Genomic DNA, 18,038 nt, shown 5'->3' with positions numbered 1-18,038 from the left:
ACATGTGCGTGGCCTGCACGCAGGGTACCCGGCAAGCACAGCCGGTGTGGCGGAGTGGGCCCCACACTGGCATCGGGCAGCTGGCTGCCCAGGAAGGCGGCCGTGTGACGTGCACACAGATGGTCACCTCGCCACAGAGTGAGGCCAGAAGCTCCCACCCGCCCAGCCTGACCGACTGCAGGGCCAGGGCAGGGACCCGGATGTGGGTCCCCGGGACTCAGGACTGGCTGAGGGTGCACATCTGGGTGGCCTCTCGAGTTCGCCGCCTCCACCCCCAGGACCCTCCGCAGGCCTCGCACTCTGCCCGTGCCCCGCAGAGCCGCTGGGCCCAGTCTGCTCGGCATAAACACTGGAGTGGAAAGAAAATGGCCCCCACGCCATGGGACCCGGCCTGGCAGTTCCTCAAACGGTCAAACATGGAATGTCCACGACATCAGCACCTGCAGGCCCAGGACTGGGCCTGGGAAGGAACGCACTCGTCCACGCGGAAATGTGGGCACCGACGCTCACGGCAGCACTGAGCAAAACAGTGGACGGAACCCCAACGCCCACCCACTGACAGTGGACAATCGGCGCGGTGCCCTGGGGCGCTGCCCACCCCCACGAGGCAGAGTTCCCACACAGGGTCCCGCCCGCAGGGCCACACCAACTTTGCCCAGGGTGGCGAAAATGGTCTGGAACTCGTGCCAAGGGTGGCACGGCCCTGACTGACCCAAACGCAGAATGTACACAGGTGAGCAGTGGGGATGGAAGGCTAGTGATGTCTCGGAGCTGCGGTAAAGAATATGTCCTCCCACACGACTGCGGGGGCCGTGGCCACGTGTCGTGGAAGCCCTGGGGGAAGAGGAGCTGAAGGACTGGTGCCCAGCCGCAACCCAACCTGGACCCTCTCCACCTGGGAAGGGCCAGGGCCAACCTTCTAAAGTTGCCTTAGGGCAGAACCTAGAGGAAGAGCCGCGTGGTTTGGGGGCAAATCAGAAGGAATGACAGACTGGCTGTTCCCCCAGCAGGAGATCTCAGTGACAGCCCACTGGAAGAAGTGGCGGGCCCTCTGGTGTGGCTCTTGGGACCCACATGGGTACCTATGGAAAGGCCCTCCTGCCACACCTGGGCCAGCGGCACAAGCCACCTGTGTCCTATACCCGTCCCTGTGCCCTGGAGGGGGGCCTGGAGAACACAGCGGCCTCGCTGAGCCCACCTGCCAGACCAGCATTGGCACCGTCCACACCCTCCCAGACCTGACCTTGGAGGCCAGCCTGGGACCTCACAAGACAGCCCTGCGGGAGGGAGGCCCCTGGGTGGGGCTGAAGCCACACCCCTCATGCTGGGTGGGGACAGTCTCCCGGGCTTCCACGAACCTGAGTGCTGCTAGGTGGGGGGGGGGGTGGGGGGGGGGTGGAGGGGGGCGGCGCGAGGGGTCTGGGACCCCCAGGCCAGGCTCCCACGGCTCCCTCTCCACCCAGAACTGTTGGAGGGGGTGCGATCGGGGCTGTGTCTCCCTCTGAACTGCTGACCAGCCCTGTGGGGACGCCGGCTGGCCAGGCCTCTGACTCCTGGAAACAAGTGACCTCCAGAACAGTCCCGGGAAGGTTTCTGCCGCCCCCACAGAGCCACCCTCGGCCCCGTGAGCCCACTCCAGGCCACAGGAGCGGTCACAGCGGTCAGCGCCCACTGGGCGGACATGGCTAGCCCACTGACGCAGCTGTCGGGGGCACGAACGTCGCCTGCCCCTTTCCCAGGTCAGCGCCAGGGAAGTCTGGAAGGAGAGGGCTCCTCCCTCACCCAAGCTGGGACTTCCGGCCAGGGAGCCGTGCCGACTTGGGAGTTTTCCTAAGTCTTTCGGAGGCCGCTCGGCCGGAATGCAGACCAGAGCTCTCTCTGCCCAGCCCCAGCCCGGGACAGGCCAAGGAGGGGCGGTTCCCGGCCGGGCTGCGTCATCACTGCCCAAGGGCCAGCTGGATGACCCAGGCAGGCGAAACACGACCCACGTGGGCTGAGGCCCAGCTGGGAGCACGCCGGGCGGAGGTAGCCCAGAGCACCCAGGCCGCCAGGGGTCACTGCCCACACAGCAGGGCCGCCTGGGGCGCTGGGCTGCAGCCCGTGAGGCAGCGAGGTGGGGGGTCCTCACACTCATACCCCCTGACCCACAGCCGTGCACACCCACACACGCACTCACACACGCCCTGCACACACTACTCCTCCCAAACTGGCCCTTCAGGTCCGGGCATCCCAGACGATGGGGCCTTGCCTGCCTCTCACACGTGTTCCCGTGGTGAAGATGCCGCCCGTGCGCCTGAGCCGCGACAGCTCACACCTAACAAACAACCCCACGGTGCCTCTCCCTCGGCCCAGCCTTGGTGAGCACCACACCGAGCGAAGACCCCTCTAGTTCCTTCCATTCCAGGGGCTGCAAACGTGTGATCGGTCACCCCGGGGGCTGCCAAGAGGAGCCTGCCGCGACCCCAGGGGAGAGCCAGACCCCAAGGCCCCTGACGCAGTGGCCTCATGAAGGCCACACTGTGCTCCTCAGCAGCCGGGCTGAGTCCCCGGGCTCTTGAGCGGGGTGTGGCCACGTCTGCAGGCCAGTCCTGCTCCAGTTTTAGGGGTCCAGGGACTGGCCAGCGTGAGGGTTTCGCACACGGCACGACTTTCCCACGTCTTTCTGTCACAGTAATGCCTGCACTTCTTCCACTCGAGGGTACTTGCCTCGAGACGCTGGGGACACGCCGTGGTCTCTGAGGCTGGTGCCCACCTCCCACGCAGACAAACACGGCGTGACAAGGACCGGGTCGAGGGGCAGGGTGGGCGGGGGCTCTCCGTGCGGCTGAGGGCCAGCAAGGATGGGCGCTGTGCCAGGGCACAGGCGTGTGGGACTCGAACAGAGAGACGAGCCAGGCCCACCCACAGACGGAGCGAAGGGCGGGGGAGGCCGCCACCGGGGGAGGAGAACTCGGGTCCAGCTGTGTTGGGCTTGGGGTTGGGGTCTGTCCGAGTTGGTTTGGGACCTTGGTCTGCGGTCTGAGCAACTGCTGGGGAGGTTTTAAAAGGAAAGTGGTCTGACCTGTGGGGGGCGGTCAGTGGGGCCCAGATGGGCTGTGTGCCTCCACGTTTACCCCTCAAGGGGCCTCCCCCCAGCTCTGGCCGGCTGGGACCCAAGGAGCCCCCAGGCGTGGTCCTGGCACCCACGGGAGGCTGAGGGGACCTTGGGGTGGGGGCCCCGAGACTGTCCTCGGAGGGACGGCCGCCATCCAGCCCCAGAAATGGCTGTGTCTGGGCCTGGTGCACAATCGCCCGCACACGAAGCGACGTCCGGTGACACGCATTTCGCAGCAAAAGGAGTCAGAACAGGCTTCAGCCTCCACTCCAGGCGGACGGGCAGCTTTGCAGGAAGAGCCATTTTCAGCTTCGGCATCAGGAGCTCCCCCAACTGCACCTTCGCCCCTCAGCCTCTGCTTCTGTCTCAGGCCCACGTCCCGGCGATGAGTGAGTTCCTGTCCCCATGGCTGTTCTCTGGGATGTAGGACACGCAGGCGCCCCGGGTGTCTTGAGTTGGGTGTGAGCGTGCAAACAAGCCCCTCATCCACACACCCGAAGGCACGATGCAGGGCCTCACTTCTCACTGGGGGACGTGTGTGCGTCTGCACGGCTGCTCCCTGGGTGCCGGCGTCGCACACCTGATCCCTCGGGTCTCCGCACCTGAACTCCAGCCTGCGGACACGTGGCCTGGTCCTGACCGGCAGGTTGTCCCAACACCGGGGCCTTTTGTGCAACTCAGTGAAAGGCCTGAGGGAAACCACAAGCCTCTTGCCAACAACAGCTCCATGGCACGCCCTTCCCCCCTTTTGGGACATTTCTCTCGAGGTCCCTGCAGCCCCTCACTGACCCGGGGGCCTGAGCAGCTTGCACCAAGGGGCCTTGGGGTCCTCCATCAGGATCCTTGCTGTCACCAGGACAGGCACTCCTTCCTCGGAGCAGCACCAGCTGTGGTGAGTCCCGCAGGGGTCCCTGCGGGCGCCGGGCACCCGTGCTGGGGTCGGGGGAAGCCCTCGGTGTGGTGACGCCGGAGGAAGTCACTCAGCGAGGTTCCCACGCTGATGCCAGCTACGTCAGCAGCCAGGATTGACCACTCACAAGGCTGGGGCGCCCCCAGCAGCGGTTTTCCAGAAACCCAGCTGGGGACGCACAGGTGGGGGAGGAGCGCCCCCTGCCCAGAGCCAGGGAAGAGACATGGACTTCGTACCCGTCTGCAAACACGGGACAAACACGGGACGTGCACAGACGTGTGAGGGCACACGGGCCGCCGGCGTGTCGGAGGTGTGACCGCCACGTCTGCTTTCACGCGTCCAGGTGCAGGGTGTTTAAGTCACGTCTGCTCGCCACCCACGTGTTTGTGTTTCACCTTCGCACGGGTGCCCAGCTGCTGCGGGAGACGGGGTGTGTGTGGGGGGGGTGAGGACGGCCCCCCACCCGGGCGAGGCAGAGCCTGGCTCTCATCCAGGGCAGCCCACGGGGTCCCCGGGTGAGGACGGCTGGACATTCCTGAGCTAAGCTCCCTGCACTGAGAGCAGGTGGCCGACCTCCAAGGGGCACCGGTGAGGCCACCACGTGAAGACACCGCGGCTGAGCCCACCACATGCCGCAGGGAGCGGGAATGCCTGGGGCTCCCACTGCCAGGGCACCTGCCCTGAGGAGGCAGGGTGACCTCCGCACGCAACAGCGAGGAAGCCGCTCCATCGCCCCTCTCGGGGGCAGTTCTGAGCCCAGTCTCACCGCCACGCAGAGCCCCGAGTTCCTGCCTCAGCCCCATGTGCTCACACGGTTAGCGCGCAAAAGGTCATTTCAAAATTAGCATCCTCCAAAGAAGGGCGTTCCAGAAACTCAAATTCCCGAGCTTGTCGTTACACTTGGTTGGGTTTCCTCCGTGATTTAAGGCGTGTTTCCCGATTACGTGCGTGATTACACAGGCAGACCACGGTGAGCGGGAAAGACTTTCAAGCCCACTCTGATTGAAGCACTTAATTTTCCTGCAAACTGTACAAAATCAAGACCCATTATGAAGGCTGAATGCCTCTGCGGTTCCCAGAGATTAGCCCGAGTCCTGCCCTGGCGCGCTTTGGAAAATGCCAGGTGGGACGTGTGACAAAGAAGGAACAGGCGACCCACCGGGCCACCTGCAGGCTCCACTCGCCCCACTCAGGCGCAGGCGGCTCCGGGACCAGGGCCTGGCAGGAGCCACAGCGCTGCTCCGCCTGCCCTGTGAGCACGGCTTGCCACCCAGTTCCCCACATTCCAGGGACAGACCATCTTTGCTGTGTTCCCACCACGGCCTCGTCCACAGCTCCCTCTTCGAGCACCGCACACAGGCCCACACTGGCCCACACTGGCCTGCACAGAGGGGTCGGCACGGGCTCAGGCGCAGAAAGGCGGGGGCCGCCAGCCACAAAGACAGCAGTGCCCTGCGTGGGCACCAGCCCGACGGGGGGGCCGGAAAGGCCTGTGGGCCTGAGTGCAGGTCCCACAGCGGGACCCTGCGGCCCCTCTGTGCCTGGACCCCTGTCTCCAGGAGTCTGATTCAGAGAAAGAGCTGGTCTACACTGGACATGCCCTGCCTGGCCGGGACACAGGGCCACACACCTCCCTGGGGGACAGAAAGTGCCCTGTGAAGTGGCCCCCGGCTACTTCAGAAATCAGCCCAGCATGGGCACAAACGTGGGTGGCAAGACGTGACCCCACTGGCCCGTGCCCGGCACGTGAGGACCGACATGCAGGCCCCCCGCCTCGGCCGCCAGGACCCTCCCCACAGCGCCCCAGACAAGAGACACCACGGTGGCCGTTTGCGAGGAAAGTACCTGGCGCTTTCTCCACAAAGATGACTTTGGAGTCCTGCAGGAAGTTGTGGCCGGACAGCACCATCCTCTTCCCGCCAAGCACAGGGCAGCTGGCCGCGCTCTGCTTCTCCACCAGGGGCAGCTCCTGGGCCGACCGCTGGGCTGCGGGGACAGGCACGCCAGTGAGGCAGAGCCCACCACCCCCCGGCCCCGACGCTCCCCAGAGGCCCAGCCCTTCGGGGACCAGTGCCTCCAAACAGCTCCTCCGGTGACCAGCGTGCACGGCGCGACCCCTAAAGGGGCAGCGTGCAGCTGCACCTCCCGATGCAGGGAGTGGTCACACCGTCCCCAGGGGCAGGAGCCACACCCTGGGGTCCTCACAGAGTCCCGATGGTCTCCCCTGCCCCACGCCCACTGAGGAGACTGCAGAAAGGAGGTGGGGTGTGGGGCAGGTGTCTGCAAGGCAGTGTGCAGGGATGACCTGGGGCAGACCGAGAAAGGGCGGGAGAGGAGGGGCCCCGACCCTGAGTGGGCGAGTCACAGCAACGGAAGCAAACTCCTGCTGGGACGGGTGGCGGGAGAGTCGAGAGGACAGGTGCGTTTCCCGAGACCCCGCACCTGGAGTGGGTGGGGTCATTCAGAGGGGCGGGAGCAGAGGGGCCTTGGGGTAGGGACTGGTTCTGACAGTGGCCAGACCAACAGAGCTTCCTGGGGGGAACCCCAGCAGACCCAGTGTGGGGTCCCGCCCTCGGCCGGGAAGGAGGCTGTGAGGTGCAGGGCACCCCATTCACTAATGGTAACTCGCTAGTTCATTGCATGAGAAAGGACCCCACCCCACGTGAAACCTGGGCCACCAGGAATGTTGGGGAGCACTGGCTTGCAGGCGGCATCTCCCCACCGTCCCTGAACTGGGAGGGGACCAACACAGGCATGACCCCTGCAGACACCTGTGCTCACGGCCAGCTTTCTGTCACTTTTATCCCCGCCCCACCCCAGTCAGTGCTGGGACCCAGGCCCAGGGCCCCACCAACGCTGCCAAACCCGGCTCCGCCGCCACCTCACGGGCAGGGCAACCCATGTGTGTCTGGCGGGACGCGGGCTCACGGCAGGGACGCGCGCTGCCCGTGGGCACTCACAGCACTCGATGGGGTTGGAGGCCACCTGCAGAGACAGCGTGCGGCCGCTGGGCTGCGGGATGTGGACCCGGAACACCAGCCTCACGCGAGTGTTCTTCCGGCCAATGTCCGTCTCCCCCTTGCGCAGCTCGATGTCCGAGTTCCGGAGCTTCAGGATCCCGGCACAGTCGATGCTGCCAGACAGAACAGGAGGGCGCTCGCCTGCCGGGCCCAACCCCACGTCCCACCTCCCACCTCCGCGAGACGCCTGCCCCCCCACCTGTCCAGGAGAGCGGCACCCTGAGTGCAGGACCCACCTGCCACCCACCAAGACCCTCCCCTGCCACACGGCCGGAGGGGACGGAGCGGACACGGCCACAGGGGCCCGGAGCCCAGAGCGGCCGCCTGTCTCAGCGCCCATTGTCAGCGGCGTTCCCAATGATTCCTTTATTTAGGGTTCTGGCAGCAGCCCATCGCTCAGCTCACGAGCTGGAATGTTCTGCAGCTTTCTATGCTTCTGCTTAACTGCCTTGAACACCAGACTCCAGCAGAGCAGGCCGCAGACAGCCTGCCGGGTGGAAACCGATACTTTTCCTCTCAGGAAGCCTTGAGGAGGCAGGGCCTGGCCCTGCGGTCGGACTCGGGGCCAGCACTCAGCCCGGCCCTGCACCTCGGTGGCTGGCACACTCCCAGCCAACGCAGGTAACGCCGACTAGCCGGGGCCCTCCAACACCCGGCTGGACAGTCCTTGGGGACCTGACTGCAGCTTGAAGCAAACCCAAGGGCTGAGCGTGAATCAGAGATGCGTGAATCCCCCAACTGGGAGAAGCCGATGTGGAGAGCGAGCTTTCCTTCCTTCTTCATCGCGCAGGGTTTAAAGTTACCAAAATCCCGCTCCAAGTCCTGCAGAGTGTGGCCCGGCCTGTCCTACCTCCCACACTGTCCCTCGGGCACCTCGGAGCCCGCTGCCCCAGGACCTTCCCGCACCGTCGCCCTGCGCACCCCGCTCCCCACCCCGGGGACACTGTTCTGACCGCCGGTGGCCGCCAGGCGCTCCAACGCACAACCCCAGGGCCCCGACAGGACACAAATCCCATGGAACAGCCGCGTCCTCTTTCTCTGTGGCGCCCACAGCTTGGGTGTGACCCACACAGCGCGTGCCAGTCAAATTCGAGGGTTCAGCACACCCGTGTGTGCGGCCCGTTCACAGCGAGTTCACCTCCCAACTAGGGAGTCGGAGCCAACAGCACATCGGGGCTCAGAGACGTGACCCTGACACAGTGTCCTCACTAGCCGCTCACCGTCCACACTGTCACCGTCCCTCTAATTCACTGTCACGTCTGGGAGCTGAACGCAGGCACGGTGGGGGAGGGGCTCACGGCTGCAGAACTGAGTATTTCAGTGGCAACACGCACAGGGCCTGAAGCCCGGGTGAAGGAACTGGTCCTGAATGAGTGTGGGGTTTGCTTGTGAACTGGGCGACGGAGCCACGGGGTGTGGGCGCCGCAGCTGGGGAGGATGTGCCCGCTGGCCCGAGCTGCCCAGTCGCGTGGCGGTGGCGGTGGCAGTGGCGGCTTACATGGCGCGCATGTTGTTCTCTGGCAGCAGCGGGATCTCCAGGACCTTGGTATTGGACAGGACGGCCTCGTGGCTGGTGGTGGAGACCGTCTTCCCCGTGATGCGGTGGACCTGGTAGAAGGCGTGTGGCCGCAGCAGCCGGTCGTCCGCTGTCCCGATGAACAGCTGCAGCGTGAGGGGCTCATTCTCCAGGTAGCCGTGGAGCTGGTGAGAGAGGGGAAGCCCGCTCAGCGCCCAGCCTGCTCGGGGTCAGCTCGGCCTGTACGAGCAGAGGCGAGTTCGGGAGGAAAATCTGGGGCGGCCGCTCAGGTCGGCCTCTCCTGCTCTGGCCCCCGATTCTTGGCATCGATGAAACCAGGAGCCTGGAGAGGCCTCAGGACCCCTGCGTCCTGGGTACTCAGCACCTGCGGTCCAGCACAGGCATGCACACGCACATGCTGCCACAACCACCGCGTGACCGGCACACAGGACAGTGATGGTGCTCAGCCAGCGCCGACTAATCTGCAGGCCGAGCCGGCCCCTCCCAGCTGGTCCCTGACCCCGCCACTCGAGGTGCATCCCAGCCGGCGAGGCGAGGCCACACTGAGTCCGCCCGGGCGAGGGCGACCGTGCTGTGAGGACCTGGCAGCTGTGCGGCCCCGTCGGAAAGCTGGGCCACACCCTCACTAAGCCATTTGCCTGACGGAACCAGACACGCACCCAACAGGCCGGGCCCTCTCCCTCCTGCCACATCTGCCCCTTCAGGGGACCAGCGGCAAGGGCAGGGGCTCTTTCCACGTCGTCCCCCATCACACTGCGCACGATGCCACCATCACAGCCCAGCCCTCGCCACCAAGGGGTTCGTCAGCCCTGAGGCACAGACAGCTCGGGGGGCCCCGGGTCCGTGAGTCTGGGTGAGCGCTCGGCAGCTGCCCCACGGATGCTGACGGTCAGCCCCGGTCACTTGCTGCCCGTGGACTCACAGAGCCTCTGAGTGTCCCTGGTGAGCAGTGGCAGAGCCACGGAGGATGGCGTGCGTGGGGGGCAGGTGCTGAAATGTCCCCGGTTGGAAGCACCGGGCACACTCACGTACACCCACACTCATACATGCACGTGGAGCACGCGTGTGCACACTCACAGAGGCTCCTCAGACCCCCAGAGCCCTGTGTTTGGTGGGGAGACTCTGCTCCCAAGTGCACTGTGACCCGTGCTGTGTCTCCGCCTGTCGGTGACATGGTCCCGAGCATCTGGGACGCAATGGTCTTCAATCACACCCGTGGAGCACGTCTCCCACCCATGACCGAGTTCCCACAGGGGACCCGGAGAGGCCACGTGCACAGCTGCGCTCGGTGTGGGGCCACCTCTCCCCACCTGCTCCGTCCACGTTCCCCCCCACCTCCCCGGCCGAGTGCGAGTGGAGGAGAAACCAGGGCACAGCCCATGGGTCCCCACAGAGGACCCGCCAGGGGCCAGCGCAGCGCTGCTGGTGGCCCAACTGCGGGCCTTTGTCCAGGTGAGGACCGGGGAGGGAACCACCTGCTGCCGGTCAGGTCAGGAGGCTGACACCAACCGCCTGGGCCAGCCCTCCCGTCTCCTGGCTGGGGGCTGGGCGGCCAGTCTGTGCCAGCTCGGTGGACTTGCTGAGGAACCTGACTCCAAGCTGGACCAGACTTGCATTTCATAATGGGAAACGCATAAATCAAACCAGAGATTGATTAAGAGACAAATGTCGCCATTCTGTGTTGTGTTTTGCAAAGTTTAGCGCAAGAACATAGACAATAAATGACTCTTTGGCCAAAACCTTGTCTCATGTGGCCCAGGTGGGTTCCCGGGGTCAGGAGCAGTCCTGGGGGCCCAACCCACAGGCCGGGCTCAAGCGGTTTGAAAATGGCAATTTAAACCCCCGGGACCCCTCTGCAGAGATGATCAGATGGTGTGTGGAAAGCACCGGATTGTGGGCATAGCTGTAGCCTTTTAAAAACGAGTCATTTCAGTGACAATCGGAGTATGTAAGGGTCCACCCAGGAGGTAAAAATCTATTATTTAAAACGTGGAGTTCATGTCAAGAAAAGCAATTTAAATACTTCACGTGTCGCACCACGTGGTTTTCTGCCTCTGGCGCGTGACAGCTCCTGTCCAGACAATACTTACAGAACCACTGCCACGGCGACGGCCTCTCTTCGCTAAGCAAAATGCATTATTCCGTCCCGAGGTCGGAACACCGACGTTTGTTTTTAGCTCCTGTGCTTAGCTCAGCAGTTACACGGGGCGCGGCAGGCGAGGCCGTGATTCAGGCCGCGTTAACTCAGTGCTCAGATTCGAGCTGTGCTCGCACACACGTGCTCACACACTCACACACGAGTGCACACGTCCACACTGGACACGTGTGACATGTGACACGGCAGGTCACTTTCCAACCAGCCGTCCTGAGTCGAGGCCCCTGGAAGTCACCAGCCTTGGTGACGGCACAGGTCTCCAGCTGGCGGGCCGGCCCCAGACTGGACGCCCAGGAAAGGCCCTGCTGCAAGGTCCTCCCCACTCACAGGTCACTGCGCCCTGCGCCTCCGCCAGCCCGGCTCACACTCGCTCGGGAGACGCCACGGCCACGTGGGCAGGCGCTGGCTGGGGCGGGAGCCTGGAGGGCAAAGCTCCTACGGTCCCCTCACAGAACTCCCAGGGTCAGAGGTCACGGGAGCTGTGCTCCTGAGCCCCCTCCTCCTCAGGACAGCCCCTGGAGTCCCCGTCAGGCGGACAGTGGGGGCAGCTGCATTCAAGTGCAGGTTGAGGAGCCAGCGGGCCACTCCCAGGGTGCACAGGGTGGGCAGAGGGGCCTTCTGGAAGCCAGGCTGGCCCCTCGTGACCCAAAGGACAGTCGGGCAGGGCTGGCACAGAGGCCAAAGCAGGCATGGGGCCCTGGGGACCTCACTGGGCTATGCCACCAGTGCCCCTCCCCTGGCACCGGGCGCACTGAAGGGACGGCCACCTCACAGCAGTCGAGGGACGACTGTGCGTCCTGCCTCTGTGCTGATGCAAAGTGCCGTACGCAGACGGGCCCAGTGTCCCGGTGGACAGGTGAGACCGCGGCCAGCTGCTTGGATGTGGTGTCTCCTACCCAACCAGGGCGCGGGCCAACGGGCCCTCCCGGCACCCCCAGCCCACGCTGCTCAGGGGGCAGTTACGGACCAGCGGTCAGGAGGGCATGTGCCTCCCGCCCAGAGCCTCTCTCCCACGTGCAGAGCAGATTTCAAGCGGCACAGCAAAGATGGAGGCCGGGTCGGCAGCGCGTGGGGTGGGGCCAGCGGGGCTGGTCGGGGTCAGAGCTGTGTTTAAAGTCTCGGTGTGGCCTTAGCTCCAGGCAGGGCCCCGAGTGGACCTGCACTGTCCAGGGCTCGGGGGCCAGGCTCCCAGGTGGGCCCAGGGTTTGCCATCAAACCGTAACTCACTCCAGTAACAACGTCTTTCTCTGGCTTTTGTGAAAACTCTGGATCCCAGGTTAACATCCGCGTCCTGAGTGCCGACGGGACAGGGAACGGAACGGACCTGGGGGCCCAGTGCTGGTCCTGGCACTGACGCCAGCCCGAGCCTGCGTCTGCAGCCGCCCCCCGAGCCCCAAGAGGGCCCTTCGTCAACTGAAGGTGGAGACAGCCTGGCGCTGGAGGCCGGCTGCGGCCGTCCGGCACAAAGCTGTTTCCTGCTGTGGTCATTCTGTGGCTTCGGCTCCCCAGCGTCTTGTGTGACAGAAACGCATCTGTCCCCATATCCATGGGGACAACGCTAAGCCTGCAAGCCGAGCGCCCTGACTAAACAGAGTCCCTCGCAGCCACGCAGGGCCCGAGCCATCCTCCCTGCCGCCGGGACGGTGCCCCGGGCTGGGCGCCCGAGTCCAGCAGAGGGCCGCCTTCCGCGGCCAGATGGGGGTCACCCACCAGAGTGCAGACTGCAGGCAGAAACGCTGTCCAGGACCTGACGGGCCTGGGCCGTGTTTCGTGTCTCTGCCACCTATTAATTATTCACACAGCGGCCTCCTGTGGGACCGGCTAGATGCTATCAAGAAAGTTACTTTGGTGACGTAGTAAACAGAGCTTAACCCTTTGACCCCTGGGTCAGAGACCAGCAGCGTCGCCAGACAGGCTCTCTGGGCGCTCACCCACCAGGAGCGCACTCTGGGGACAGAGGCTGGTGGGGGCGGGGGGGACAGAGACAGGGCACCGGGGACACAGCAGAAGACAGATATGAACCGTGGGGACTCGGTGACCCCGTCAGCATCCTGGACCTCCGCCCTCTCGTCTGAAGGAGGGGGCGTCAGGGGACCCTGGGCCCCCAGAGATGCACTTCTCTGGTTTATTAGTAAAAGTGCTGGAAGAAGCCCAGACCACCCCAGTCTCCCTGGGGAGGTGTCTCTCACGCAGGTGGTGGCCCTCTGCCTCCCTGTCCTGGAGGAGGGGGTGGAAACCGCCCCTCCCCCAGAGCCCCTCCGGGGGCCCAGGCCCAGCCTGCTGTCCCCACTGGGCACCAGAGGCAGGCCAGGTGGCCCTGCTCGTGGGTGGGGGACAGAGGTGAGCACCCCCAGACATCCCAGAATGCCCCCCCAGTACGGGCGATGACTCCAAGAGTCTCGGAAGGGTCCTGGATGCTCCCAGGCGCCAGCCCGGCTGACGGACGCTGGGCGAGGCGTGTGGCGCGGTGTCCCCCACGCACCTGGGCAAACAGTCAGCGTCTCAGTTTCCTCCATCTGGGATACAGAGCAGAGGGGGCCACGGGGACAGCTCCGCCCTGCGTCGCTCCGGCACTTGGGTGTCTCCTATTACGGAAGAGCGCGGGAGGGCTCGCTCCTGGACGAGCTTCGGAAATGTGGAAGGAAGTCGGATCTGCTGGGTGTACCCAGAGGACAGCATCCGCTTAGCAGTGGAACCTCCTGGGTCAGGGGGTGACTCTTTGCGCTCCGTGGGGACAGAGGGTCCGAGTAGAACTGTGGCCTCACCGTGGCCGGCCGAGGCACAGCCACGCAACTGCTTCTGAGGGACGAAAGGGCTCGGCCAGAGGCCTGGAATCAGCGGTGGCCACGCCGTCACGGCTGTGGAGCGAGCTTTCTGTTTTCTGTTTTCATTTGTTTCGTAGCTACGTGCGAATTGTTTCCATCCAACTGCTGTCCCCCAACCAAGAGGAAACAACCCCCACACCCCCTTTCTAGCTGCTCACCTCAGGCCTGCGCAGACGTGAACCCTCGTTGCCACCGGGCTCGGAAACTCTCGGCGGCTGATCTCTGCCTGAGAGCGGCTGGCAGGCAGCCTGATGTTTTCTGTTTGGGGGACGTGCTGGGGGGTGGGGTTCATTCCGGTTAAACTCAAAACCAGCTTCTCCCACTTCGCTGCCATTGAATGTGAAGTGACTCCTGAGGATACGTTTTCGAGACATTCTAAATGCTGTTTCCACTTTCGTAATTCCTCCAAAAGGCGTCCGTGCTCGCGCTGCCTGCCCTGACAGTGAACTCGCGGGCCCAGGACGCAGCCGGGTGCAGACAGACCCGCCTTCCCCGCACCCTCCGCTCGGGACAGTCCTCGGCCGCCGTGCGGACGGTTGGCCACCAGCGGCCCCGGCTCTGCGTCCCGGGTGTTCGCCTGCGTCTCACGCTGGAACCCTCCTTGCTGTCCCCTGCAGGCAGCAGGGCGTTGACCTGACTGCTGGGTGGCTTCGTTCTCGCCTCCCGTCCTCCGCCTCCACGAGGCTGTCACCACCCCCCATTCGGCAGTGACGCACTCTTGTTCTGTGAAAACCGCGGCCAGGAAGGGAGTGCAGCGTCTGCAGCCTTGGAGCTCAGCCGGACGCAGGTGTCTTCGGGCCTTGCTACCCGCAGGAGGGCAGCAACTTAAAATGTCGCCAGCCACTGCGCCCAGCTAAGCAGCTAACCAAGGAGGTTTTAATTGTCACCGAGCACACAGCCACAACCGCCACCTACGGTCCCAAGTGGGCTGAGCGCCGCCCTCCCAGCGGCTTCCTGATGGTGCCGATTATCCCGCTGGTCGCGGCCCCCGGTCTCCGCCCCCCCCCCCCAGCCCTCTATTCGCCGCCTTGGACTGGACAGACAGGATGCCCTCCTGCACGGCTCCCCGAGAGCAGGGTCGGGTGCCAGCGGGGGAAACGCTCCTGTTGCCCAGGGGCCTGTCACAAGGTCACGTCAGGGGCCTGGGGGCACGCACAGCTGATTAGGTGACATGTGACCCCAGACCCACACTGGGGCAGAGCCGAGAGACAGGTTTGGGATGGTAGAGTACACCTGTCCCTGTTGTGGCCACCGAGGTGCTTGCTGGGACTCCAGCTCTAACCTACAACCGGGAAGGCACCCCTCTTAAGAGCCGTGAGGTCGGGGGGGGGGGGGGGGGCGCCCGGGTCTGCTGCCACAGCACCCTCCCCGCCTGCCTGGCCACACCGCCTGCAGCCTCACATTCAGGTCGCCGACCTCCCTGACCCCCGGAACACACCGCCGCCCTGCGCCTGGCACCTCACGGCGGGTCCTTGGCTCAGCCGGGACCGCAGGGCCCACCTGGAGCTGGCGCTCACTCAGCAGCCAGGGTCCTGAGATTGAGTTTCTCACAAATACCCGGTGAGGCTGGCGAGGCCGGTCTGGGGACGGCGCCTTGAGAACCATGCCTGAGAGGGCCCAAGGCTTTCGAAAGGAGAAATGCGGTCTTTGCGACCCACCGCCGCAAATGCCCAAACCGAAGGCATCTCCGTGGAGGTGGAGCGAGCTTTGGGCAGAGCTGCACCTGTAGCCCTGGAGACCTGCGCCAGCTCCCTGGTGCTGTGCAGTTAGAGCGGCTGAGGGCTGCTGCCAGCAGACCTTGGCCCGCACAGGTTCACTGAGCAGCCTCGGGACAAACAGAGGCAAAGGCCGGAGGGACAGATGGCTCTTCCAGTTCAGCCTGGGCTCTGAGCTGGCAGGGCTGGGGCAGTTCTCCCCACACGTGGGACAGAGGCAGCCAGGGGTCCCGCTCCACGGGGCTCTTCCCGTGATGTGGGCTGGGGAGGGCCTGCAGCAGGCGGGACGGTGCCAGGCCCCCCGGACACCCTGCAGCCCCAGATCCGCAGCACCTGGCCACCCCCTGCACGGCCCTCAGAGTCGGTTTTTAGGGGCCCTGACCACTCAATCCAACATTCTGCCTGTTGCCCATCTCTCCCAAGTGAGGCGTCCACGCCAGAGGACACTGCCCACCTTGTGGGCCACAGGCTCAGCGGGCACGGGGGTAAGAAGCAGCTGGGCAGAATCTAAAGCCGTTCCCCACCCGTCCCCGTCCTCCCTGCCATGGCCAGGCCTCAGGGACAGTCCCCAGGCCTGGTGTCCGGGCACAGCCTGCTTTCCCAAAGCAGAGCTTCATGGAGAGAAGTTTCCATTTTAACACAAGTCTCAGGCGCGGTGAGGACAGCTGACAGAGGAGCTGCAGACACCAGAGCCCCCCCACCCTGGGCATCACGCCCCTGCGACGCTCGAGTGGCTGGGAAGAGAGCTGGGCACACAAAGCGCAACCTCGGCCGTCAGGAGACGCTGTTCAATCGAAAAGAGAAAGAAGGAAGCTATTGGCCGCTGCCGCCAAGACGCCTGCGGCCTCAGACACGCCCGGAGCGCACGCAGGTACCTGCACGCTGGGGTGGCCCCCCGCTGACGCCTTCACGGCGCCACGGCTGCCCTCGGTCTCGTAGTGGGCTCTGTGGTGGGACTTGGGCTGCACCTCGATCCTCAGCTCGTAGGGTCCCGAGCGCGACGGCAGCTGCCAGTCGAGGGCGGGGAGAGTCGGGCTGCAAGAGACAGCAGAGCGTTAGGTGCGCGAGCATGAGGCACCCACCCCGCGGGCCGCGCCTCAGCGCCCAGTCCCTCACTCTGGGGCGCAACCCGCCTTCAGCCTTCATCAGCTTAGGGTCAGACTTCCCATCACCGAGGTCCCCTCCCCGACACAAGCCACTTATTTGGTCACGGCAAGGGGCCACAGCCCTGCTGGTCTTTGGCACAAGCCTCCTGAATAAGATGGAGCCATTTCCCAAGGACGGCCTCACCATGTTGTCCTTCCTTCGTGACAGTCCTGCCTGACTGATCGAACCTCCTGCGTGGTCACGGACACGCCCTGGTCTAAGACCCCGCAGCCCCGCCCCCAAATTCCGTGGTTCACTCGGACAAAGGGGAGACTTGCCGCAGGAGGAAGGGAAGTCGCTGTGGAGCCCACGAGGCTGGTCTGTGAACTTGTTTGTTACTTAATGTCACTTACAGGTGACTCGGTAAGTTTTGGCACTGGCCACGGGAAGTGGACAGTGTGTCCTCAGAGTCTGTGGCACTGGACGGGGCACAAGCAGCCGCATTGCCCAGGGAAGAAACTGAGGCTCTGCCAGGGGAGGAGGTCTGCCTCGTGGAGCCAGGTCCATGGGGCTCCGGGGGTCCTGCTGCTCCTATAAAAGGTGCTTTGGGGTCCTGCCCCCAAACGGCTACGTCAGCCCAGGCCTGGCACCGGCTGGCCAGTCCCCCACTGGGCCTGTGCCTGCCCCGCCCCTGGCAAAGCCAAGAGCGGGCCACACCTGCAGTCTGCGTGTAGGTGCAGCCAGAAACCTCAGACGCCAACCAAACCCCCACAAACAGACGGATGGACGGACGGACATCGGCCTGGAGCTCCCAGCAGCGACGCGAGACGGGGGGCCACCGTTCAGGATGCAGGAAGGCTCCCACAGCGGGGAGGCCCCAGGACAGGCCTAGTCCAGCACCCGCTCCGCTCCACTCCACATGCAGAGGCTCCTGGCCTGCGTGTGACAGCGCAGTGTGGGGACAACGTCAGGCTTCAAACTCAGCTGCACCCGAACTTGCGTTTTCAAGTCACGCTCACTGCAACGCGGGCAGCAGGCGTCGGCCCGTACACGAGAGGCACCTCGTTGCACAGACTGAAGCTGTGACGTCATCCACACGCCCACACGCACCCCGACCACACAACTGGGCGCCTTTCTGTAGGTTCTGGTGTGTCCAAAGGGGCGTGTCTCGGCACAATGCAGCGTGTAACCCAGGGCGGGGGCGTTTTTACAATTTAAAGAGCATGTTTTGGGCATCTGGGCACATTGTCTGGTGGGGGGGGGGTCCGCCCACAGCCTCGCTCGCGCCGACTTGATGGCCGACCAGGACCCCCTGGCTGGACTCACCGCTGAGGTCCGTCCTGGAGAGGTGCACGTCCAGGAGAGACCCTGGCTGCCCTTCTGGTCATTTCCTCGGACAGAGTCACAGCCTCATTGAGGAGCTCGAGCAGCTGGCGCTGGGGACACACCTCCACCCACCCCCAGGGGCTGACGCGCGGCTGGGGCCAGAGGGCTGCCCCCGACCAGGGCAGTCCCCCCAGGCGGCCTCAGGGCAGCGGCGGCACGTGACTCAGTGACGTGAAGCGCGAACACCCATCACGCGGGAACGGTAAACGTGAGTAAACACGCCCACGGCACCCGCAGGAACACGCCTGAAAACCTAGATTCCACTCATCCTGACTTCTTACCCTGTGCTGGGGGCCCAGCCCCGCCCAGC

General features: G+C 64.8%; 1 protein-coding gene across 4 annotated transcripts in view; it reads right to left on the bottom strand.

The window, feature by feature from the left end:
• The window catches only part of NFATC1 (nuclear factor of activated T cells 1), an 89,721-nt gene that overhangs the window by 45,689 nt on the left and 25,994 nt on the right, over window positions 1–18,038 (bottom strand). For all 4 annotated transcript variants that reach the window (XM_053912450.2, XM_053912453.2, XM_053912451.1 and 1 more), the window contains 4 exons: window positions 16,132–16,291; window positions 8,523–8,725; window positions 6,965–7,137; window positions 5,850–5,990 (listed from right to left, as the gene is read on the bottom strand). In XM_053912450.2, the coding sequence (XP_053768425.1) occupies window positions 5,850–5,990; window positions 6,965–7,137; window positions 8,523–8,725; window positions 16,132–16,291 (677 nt within the window). The remainder of the gene's footprint in view (window positions 1–5,849; window positions 5,991–6,964; window positions 7,138–8,522; window positions 8,726–16,131; window positions 16,292–18,038) is intronic.

This window comes from Desmodus rotundus, chromosome 10, assembly GCF_022682495.2.
Source record: "Desmodus rotundus isolate HL8 chromosome 10, HLdesRot8A.1, whole genome shotgun sequence".
In the NCBI taxonomy this organism is placed as follows: Eukaryota; Metazoa; Chordata; class Mammalia; order Chiroptera; family Phyllostomidae; genus Desmodus; species Desmodus rotundus.
Note: the sequence above shows the minus strand (reverse complement) of the source record. Positions and strands in the feature narration are given on the sequence as shown.